Source organism: Phoenix dactylifera, unplaced genomic scaffold, assembly GCF_009389715.1.
Source record: "Phoenix dactylifera cultivar Barhee BC4 unplaced genomic scaffold, palm_55x_up_171113_PBpolish2nd_filt_p 001782F, whole genome shotgun sequence".
In the NCBI taxonomy this organism is placed as follows: Eukaryota; Viridiplantae; Streptophyta; class Magnoliopsida; order Arecales; family Arecaceae; genus Phoenix; species Phoenix dactylifera.
Genome location: NW_024069079.1, coordinates 43548 through 52649, shown reverse-complemented (window position 1 = coordinate 52649; position 9102 = coordinate 43548). Strand labels below are relative to the sequence as shown.

The 9102-nt window shown below is 40.8% G+C and overlaps 2 protein-coding genes across 3 annotated transcripts; both read right to left on the bottom strand.

The window, feature by feature from the left end:
- Nucleotides 1-725: 725 nt before the first annotated feature.
- Nucleotides 726-3620, bottom strand: LOC103698893. 2 transcript variants are annotated; one of them, XM_008780942.3, is made up of 2 exons: nt 3455-3620; nt 726-2152 (listed from the first exon to the last, which is right to left on the bottom strand). In XM_008780942.3, exon 2 carries the CDS (start codon nt 2020-2022, stop codon nt 1009-1011), a length of 1014 nt encoding a protein of 337 aa, XP_008779164.2. In that variant the 5' UTR covers nt 2023-2152; nt 3455-3620; the 3' UTR covers nt 726-1008. The 2 variants fall into 2 exon arrangements, with proteins under 2 accessions (XP_008779164.2, XP_038978745.1); XM_039122817.1 differs by having other exon boundaries at nt 726-2082.
- A 1517-nt stretch (nt 3621-5137) lies between these two features.
- LOC103722912 (SNF1-related protein kinase catalytic subunit alpha KIN10-like) lies at nt 5138-8501 on the bottom strand (the record flags this gene model as incomplete). Its single annotated transcript, XM_039122818.1, has 8 exons — nt 5138-6060; nt 6285-6503; nt 6590-6730; nt 6837-6930; nt 7002-7093; nt 7772-7957; nt 8043-8174; nt 8295-8501. Coding segments are annotated over 8 exons (1188 nt in total), but the record flags the coding sequence as incomplete, so codon positions are not given.
- Between the last annotated feature and the right edge of the window lie 601 nt (nt 8502-9102).

Here is a 9102-nt window from a genome sequence, read left to right as displayed (position 1 = left end):
GTACGGATTTTGTCATACGAGATCTGTATTCCAAGATGGTGGCAGCGGATAGCTGCCAATTATTCAACATTTCGATCTTCGGAGCAGATTAAGGACTGCCTGAGTGGATCTTCGACATGCGAGGTAAGTACCACAGGCCAGTTCAGTCATCCTGGAGGACGACTGGGTCACGGTGATCAGTTGGATCCAAAGGGGCCCGAGGGATATGAGCTTGACCCACCCTTTGCTCCAGAACATCTGAATGATGATAAGGGATGGTGGGGCCTTTCAGGCTAGGCATGTATTTAAAGAGGCTAACGGAGCTGCTGATTAGATGACTGCTTATGTGGCTAACTATTTAAAGAGTATCCTATGATTAGAAAAGAGAGAGTTGCCTCGAGCACTCCGCGAGCTTATATTTTCTGATTTTCTTAGATATATTCGTACGCGCATTGTATAATTAACTCATTAAAGGAAAAAAAAACAAAAAAGAGCAAGCACAACTAGAATCGAGCATACAATGGGCTAAGTTCACAAATCCTCAGAACTTGTTGGTCACCGGCCACCAAGCAGCAAACGCCCGCCCACTTCAGGCTCCCCCAACGCTCAAAGCGCCTCCAACCCAAAACGTATAGCAGGGACACCATAAACAAAGCCGACTCACAGATATCACTTATCAACGAATAAATGCGAAGGGCATTAAAAAGATACTAATCAAACCAGGATCCCGTATTCACAGATATCACTTATCAACGAATAAAAGCGAAGGGCATTAAAAAGATACTAATCAAACCAGAATCCCGTATTCAATGTGAAAAAATGTTCTTCCGACTTCACTTTCTGTTTCTCACCTTTCCTGACCTTGTGCTACAAACAAGTGATTTACAAACCCCAACCAGCTCAACACTCCAAAAACCAACACTGCAAACTGACTGAGGGGGGCAGCCCTACAATCACAATAACTCATCATCATCATCACCATCCTCCAACATCCTCGGCTGCAGCTGAGGTCTCCCTTGGCCTTGTTTGTTAAGGAGCAACAGAGACCTCCTCAGCTCCGCTGTCGATACCACTGCCATCACTATCAATAACATCACTGGTTGCTCTGCTAGAAGAATCTTGTTCGCGGAAGGTCTCTCCCCACAGGATCATTCCCCTTCCTCTTCGCCTCCGTGCAGAACCCCAGAAGGGGCTTCTCGAGTAACGCAAAGATAACCGCGAGGCACCCATACCTCCTGCTCGAGTCGCCTGTGCAGAACCCCAGAAGGAGCTTCTCGAGTGAAGCCAAGATGATCGCGAGGCAGCCATACCTTCTGCTCGAGTCGCCTGTACAATCAAAAAAACTGTGATTGAGGGAAACGGGATTATATTCAATTCTCCAACATCCTCGCTGATGCCAATGCCATCTTCTTCTCCACTGATGGGCGACCAAAACATGCTGATCAAGTCCCTAAGATCATGCTGCTGCTCCAACCTCTGCCAATCTCGTTGTCGTTCGGGGTCCACCTCTGATGGCCGCACAGAGGGGTGCTCTTTCCTAGCATGCTTCCTCAGCTCACCATAAACCCCAGTAAACCCACAGGACTCCATAGAGCAGCTACGAATCTTAGCATTGAGAAACCTGCGTGCAGGCTCCACCACCGTCCAACCAGTAACAAGCCCACGACAGAGAGGACATGAGAGCTTTGTTGGCTGCTGGCCCTCAACATTCTGAGATGGCTGGGATTCAGAAAATGCCTTGCAGTATTGGTCCAGGCAATTAGAATGGCGGGAGCTGGTGTCGCACATGAATGGGCGGCAACCCTTCCCTTGGGAGGAACATAGCAGGAGAACAGCATTGTGAGGGTGCTCCATGCACACAGGGCAACGAATCTCCTCCCACTCTTTGATGTCCTTGGCTGCTGCAATACCAGATTCAGGAGTGCTACGAGAGGAGGAGGAAGAAGAAGAATGCTTCCGAACACTGGATGAGCTGCATGGGTAAGGTGATGCACGAGATCTTCGTTCAAAGGATGCAGACCGGGTCCTCCTTTCCTTCGGCATATTACTTGACTGAATATGAACCGAACAAAGAAATGTTTGTCGAAGCAACAATCTGACGTTCTATAAATAAAAAGAAGGATGCAAAATGATCAGGTTTGATGCTGTGCTGGGACAGATGGAATTCTCGACTCTGTAGTGAAAACAAAGACAGCAAATTAGTGCAAGAAGAGCTACATCTCAATCTATTCCAACAGCTTCAGTTAATAGGTTTTGTGGCTAAATAAAATTTTAAAGACCGATCTGTTGATCAATCAACAACACTAAAGACCAACAAGATACCAAAGAAAACATTCAGAAGTACTAGGAGCAAATACGTTAAGCAAAAGAATCTCACAGCATAAAAATCAGTTCAAAGTTCGACTGTAAACATAAATGCCAATCACAAAAACCTCTCCTGCCACTTGGAAATGAATTAAATTCCAAGACCCTAAAATAACATAACATGAAATTAACATGAACAGAAAGCTAATGTAGCACCTCAACAAGATGAAATAAGCATAAAAACAGCATGAGGACAGCAATTACAATAACTAAGAAAAGCAACATAATTAAATTAATGGAAATTTCCTCGCCCACATCATCAGTCAAATAATGGATGCTAAAGCCAACAACAAGCAGAATCTTATGTATGCCCTAAAAAGTATGTCCAATATGAGAAACTCTTGACAGAGGAATTGCAAAGGTCATAGTTCATCAGGTCTAAGCATTGGTAGAAAAAGCAGTAGAAGAGAAGAAGAATGAAAATTTTGACAAATAGGACTAGTTTGCTCCTCTTGTTTGATACAATTTGGGCAATCTCCGATCAAATATTTATTTTCTGAGTCGCATCAGAGCCACCTAGAACAGAACCATCCCACTCAGCTTCCCCACATCTCCACATGGAATTAAAATTTAAACATGCTCCCACCTTTGATCGAACATGAAGGTAATCTACTTCCAAAGGAATATCGTCTCTCTCTCTCTCTCTCTCTCTTAAAAAAAAATCTGATCGCAACTACTGCGAAGCAGAATCATCAACAAGAAAAGCGCACGGTAGCAACTTTCATCTATTACAAACATGTTACAACATCCACATCAAGAAATCATTACATCAAAAATAATCCCTCAGAAACAAACTCAAACAAGTCAATCCCTCCTTCCAACCAACAATGAACTCATCACAGATGGGCGATCCATCCAGAATCAAACACCAACATCTACGATGATCAGCCAATACAATACGATCAGCCTCTCAACACCGGCAAAACCCCGGAGGGAAGTTGCGGTCCAGGCACCATTCCGAAGGGAAGAACAAGATGCCCCCCCTCCAAGAACACCGTAACCGAGATTAGCGAAAACGGATCGACCATTTGCAAGAAAAGCACATCAAAAGCTGGAAGTTGCGGTAAAAAGAAGCGGAAGATTGGGTCCGATCTAACGAAAGAGAAATTACCGAAAGGGGATCCGATATGGCAGCTACGGGAGGGGGAAGAAGCGATTCCGCGACGATGATCCGGACGAGTGGTAGAGTAGTTTTCAAGAGAAGCCTTCCTTGATCTTCGAGTCAGCGGAAGACGGATTGCGAAGAAAACCCTAATCCTGAGAGCAGACACGGAAAAAGGAGCAACGAGGGGGAGCGGGCCACACTATATATAGAGAAGAGGTCTGTGGTGACGTGGCGTATGACGGCGTGCATGGCCACGTGGCGCACGCCGTGTGGGATATAATTTTTCGATCTGCGGAGATTTTATTTTATTTAATTTTATGCTTACGAATATAAATAAATAAATCTATACCAGAAAAATATAAATAAATAAATCCTGGCCGCCTATTTAGGAGGAGACCCCCGTGAGCGACAATCGAGTGGTCAATCCGACGTGCGCCGAATCCGATGGAGAAGTCTGGCTGGGTCCCGGCCTGCGGATGTAAAGCGGCGGAGAAGCCTCACCGTCGGTGATGGGCGGTCTGGCTTCACCTTTTGGGCCTCGTTGACGAGACATCACACTATGTTACCCAAATGCCTTGATCTCGAAATTGAACTTAATATTTCGACAGATTAAATTAAAAAAAAAATAATCCCATGCCATGTTCATATGGTAATCGAGGATCGGTATCACCCACCGGTGATTTGATCCGCGATCCATCACGTGATATGTAACTTTTTCATTAAAAAAATTCAAATAACATGATATCATATCCTGCCTTTACCAAAAACTTATTAAAATTATTTTTATGTCAAGAGACAAGCGGCATCATCCTATTGGTTAGAATCCACCGTGACCATGACCTACGTGCCCTCTCCCTCCCCTTTTCAAACTCTTTTTATCTTTCCTCTCTTTCCGGAATGTTGTCCGATCTGGCAAGATTACCAAATAAAAAAAGAAAAAACAGGACGGTTCAAAATTTTCTAATTTTTTGCTTTATATATATATATATATATATATATATATATATATATATATATATATTCGGTGTAATTAGAACTGTCTCTCTTGTTTAAGGCCAATGCGACGTCAATTTGGTGCCCTCTTCTTAATTCTATGCGGAGGAGACTGACTTGGCCGGTTAGTTTGGGTCCAAATTGTATCTTTTATATAAAAAAAATTATTCAATGTCAACCACTGAATTGTGCAATAGCTGGACAGTAGAAAGAAAAAGGTTGAAATATTTTGGAAGCCGTATAATGCACCTGAACCTAGCCGGCTTAATTAGCACTTCCTCTAATTTAGAGAAGAGAGATAGGCAAAGACCCTCTAATTTAGTAAAATCACGAAAGATAGTGCAAAGGGCAAGTAATCCTTGAATAAAACAACACAATCAGGCTCAAGTCAAGCAAAAACTACAAGAATTGTGTTTATAATAGAGAGCAGACAATTCATCGAACATTTTTCTGACGGGGCGGGGGCCCAGTGGGGGCTGCTACGCGGGGTGGGCTTGTCCCTTCCTCCCCCTCCCCCTTTTTCTCTAGCAAAAAAAAAAAAAAAAAAATGGAAAGCAGACAACCACATCAAGTGGTATATATCCCGAAAAGTGGGGAAAGGTAACTCCACAATGAAACCTTCGGATGATTAGAGAACCAGTATCAACAAATTGCCGACATCAAAGTCACCAAAAGATACATGCGAATGTAACAAGTAACGATCAAGCTGAAAAAGATAGCTACACTTTCTTCCTCGGTCTCCAAAAATACAAAGCAAATGCACGCAAGCTATCACATCTATGAAATGCATTGCTATAGTGCATCTATATAATTTAGCTAAATTTATGATCAAGATTGCCAATAGTCCGCGGCTCTTTTACTCCAGTTGGCTTATTCCGATCAGTCAAACAAATAATAGGATCAAAAGAAATCAGATAAATGAGGAGACATTTTAGATCACCATAGTGATCCACTGCATGCTCATTTGTCCAGACCAAGTTACAAGTTTGTAAAAAATGAATCCAATAAAATAGCTGCCACCCAACACTTCATTCCAACATTGACTCAGCCATAATTTCATATGTTGAAAGCTATAAATCTATAGCATCAGATCACCACAGCCAAAATTTGATAGCAGGTCATCATCTGAAGGAAATAAAGACAATAGTCAATAGGTACTACTGAATTTTTGACTGTGGACTTCTTAATGTGCCACCAGCCCTCCCTAAATCCACAACAATCAGAAAATATAGGAGGTTTCAATAATATGAGGCACTACTATTTAATGCATGATGGGCAGAGGCAATCTTAACAAGATTATCGTTTCAAATGGGATTCAGAAGTATCCACCAGGATGCTATGGTTGACCAAAGTGAAAAAAATCAGCACCAAAGCACCAAAGCAATTCCAAAGACATGGCAGCCACAGGGAAGCCACAGAGAGTGCCTATTTACATATTCACAAACTTCAAGGGTATCAAAGTGAGCAGAGGAAAAAACAAAAAAAACCCTAATGGAGAACTATCATGGTACAAACATAAGCTGTTCAAGGAAGGCAGCACATAGATAAAGAAAAAGGAAATGCGAACCTTGGACTCTCTGTAAGTCAAGCAGATACTTCTCTTCCTTGGTTTTGTACAGCTGCAAATTAAATGAGGTAATATCAGCAAAATATCTATGGTATATAACCACCACAATATGCTTTCAGAGAGATTGATGAAATAAAGGTGAAGTAAGGAGAATTTAGGGCATTATCACTTTAAAATGGTGGTTGCACTACAGATCAAAACAAACTTAAGCAAAGTGAATAATGATGACTTATTAAAAGCAAACAAGTCCTCTTGATACAACAAGAGAAGACATACCTGAATTTCAAATTTGACTAGATAAGATGATATCCAAGCAATATTATCAATTTCTGCGATGGCAGCTTCATTGCCAATGCTATGATTAGTATGCGGAGCAGGATAGCCAGGAGCCCATCGACATTTAATATTATAGTGTCCAATGTTCTTCCAACAAATGTTAAGTTGTTGGAGAGCTTTACAGACCTCCATCATTATTGCACAAGGATGGGCTGACGACTGCAGCAAAATACAGATATATAATATAATACATATATATAACTGAAAACAAAGGCAAAGATAACATAACAAGGAGAACAACTGACCTGCAGTCCAAGAGCCCATGCTTTGGAATCAGATGAATGTACCCTAGAACCAACGCCCTGTGGATCCATATATCTAGATGAATAATTTGTAAGGGCTGGAGTTGGAGTTTTGCAATAATTCATATACGAGGAACCATATTCCTACAGAAACGCACATTTATGAATTAACATTGAATCTACAGGGGACCAAATAAGCAATCTAAAAGAAACAGTTCAATAGAGTCGGTTGCAAATATTTAGAACATGCCATAGTTTCTTGAAACTCAGCTCCAAGATAGCCACCGGTAGAACAGAACCGATTATCCAGAAGCAAGTAATATGAAACAGCTGCATGTAGAATCCTTTATAATATCAGTTATATAATTTCATATGGTAGTAGTAACTTCTTAAAAGCTTCAGAACACAAAAAAACACCTCATTCTGCTCTCTATTATGCAGAGATTCGACCAAATGGTCCTTGTCGAAACCCATTTTAACAACTTCTTGAAAAATATCCGCATCAATCTACAAAAGTGGCAGCGAATTAACAGAAATATTACATGAAGAAAAAGTTTGCAAGTATAAATTAGGAGTTCAAGTTAATATTTGCTCTGCAGTATTTTTTCGAAAAATAATTGTGGAACTCACCAGAGGGCTCTTCAAAAGCAACAAATGATAATATACAATTAAGCATGCAGAACCCATGTCACAAAAACAATGCTACAAATCTTAAAATTCAGGAGAAGAGGATAGGACATGCGATCCACAAATTTGTTCACTATAGCTGGACAATATTGATTATGAAAGCCATGACCAAGAGTCAGATAAAACCATGGACTTCAAATTATTCTCCTGACCATCTAGTTACTTTGTCTGTGTACTATCTCTGCTTAAACAAAAGTAATCTTTATTGCTACAAACAAAACAGCAATAGCTGAAGCAAACTTGCTCCATAAGATAATGGAGAAGTTCTAGCTCATGTATTAGACCCACAAATCAGCATTCGCAGCATGACAACTGAAAAATTGAGCGCCTTTCTCTTCATTTGCACACATTGTCTATCCAGTAATAGAACAAAACACCTTCAATTCAGGCAAAGAGATGAAGCATATAAAGGAAGAGGTAGAAGTTTTAAATCCAACAGAGCAAGAGAATTTCTTGTATTACTCTTTATAAGACTGAGGACAAACCACAATAACATACCTTTTTTGCTTGCTGAATTGTATCAGGTAGAGGCACTGTCAGATAGCGAGGAAGATGAGGTGTGAACCATGGACGTTGACGAATCTCAGGAATAGTGATTCGCTTCATGGGATCAACTACGAGAATCCTAGAAATCAAATCCCTTGCTGAAGCAGACAAACAGCAAGGACGAGTGTACGTCCCAGCCTGGAAAAAGTTCGAGTTTCATGGAAAGGTATTCATTTAGATGAGTAGTATATTTTCAAGATAAGGTGTTTGGCATTGTCCTTACTTTTATCTTCTTATGCAGACTGGGGATATTTTCATCATCGAAAGGAAGCCTAGCACAAAGAAGAGTATAAAGAATGACACCGCAACTCCAAACATCAACCTCAGGGCCAGCATAATGTTTACTTGAAATAACCTACACAAAGGAAATACTACACTGATATTGAAGAAATCCATAAAAATAGCATCTCTAATGCACTCAATTAACACTGCAGAAGTGCGAGTGATATCAGTAATGATGGCAGTATTTCTATACCTCGGGGGCAGCATAGTTGGTGCTTCCACAACAAGTCTTCAAAAGATGGCCATCACGCATGACATTACTTAAGCCAAAATCTGCTATTTTAATACTGCATTTGGAATCCAACAGCAAGTTCTCTGGCTGCAGATCACGATGAGCTATCATGTTTCTGTGGCAGTATTCCACACCAGATATGATCTGTTTCGACCAAGATATAAGGATTTATCCTAACTCAGCAGAAACTAGAAGAACCGATAAAAAGTAGATGCAGTGACAATTTTTCTGGTTACTTGCAAGAACTATTTCTCATTTCCATTTCAAGTACGCTTACCATAGCCACAGTCGTCAAAAAATAAAATTAATAGAACAAAAGAAGATATGGGATAACTTAAAGACAAAACTTGTTATGAATTAAATTGCCCCAAAAAAGAACGATCAGTTCATCAGTTGTTTCCTCAAGAATGACATCCTGCAGTTGTGCTGGAAACAAAATCTAAATAAAGAGCTGCAAACATCTATCATTCAGAAGTGACGACATCGTGCTATAATTATAACTGCAAGGAAGCTTGTCCCAGAAAAGAAGAAGAAAAAGAAAACAGTGTACTAAGTAATTAATGTACCTGCTGAAAAAAACGACGAGCCTCGTCCTCTTGCAGCCTGCCTCGCTCTACAATGTAATCAAACAACTCCCAGAGCTAACGTATTCCATTACAAGATATATGTCTGCATGTGTCTCAATGACCTCGTAGAGGCGGATGATATGGGGATGCCTGAGCATTCTCAGTATCTTGATCTCTCGCCTCACTACAATACAGAGAGATGA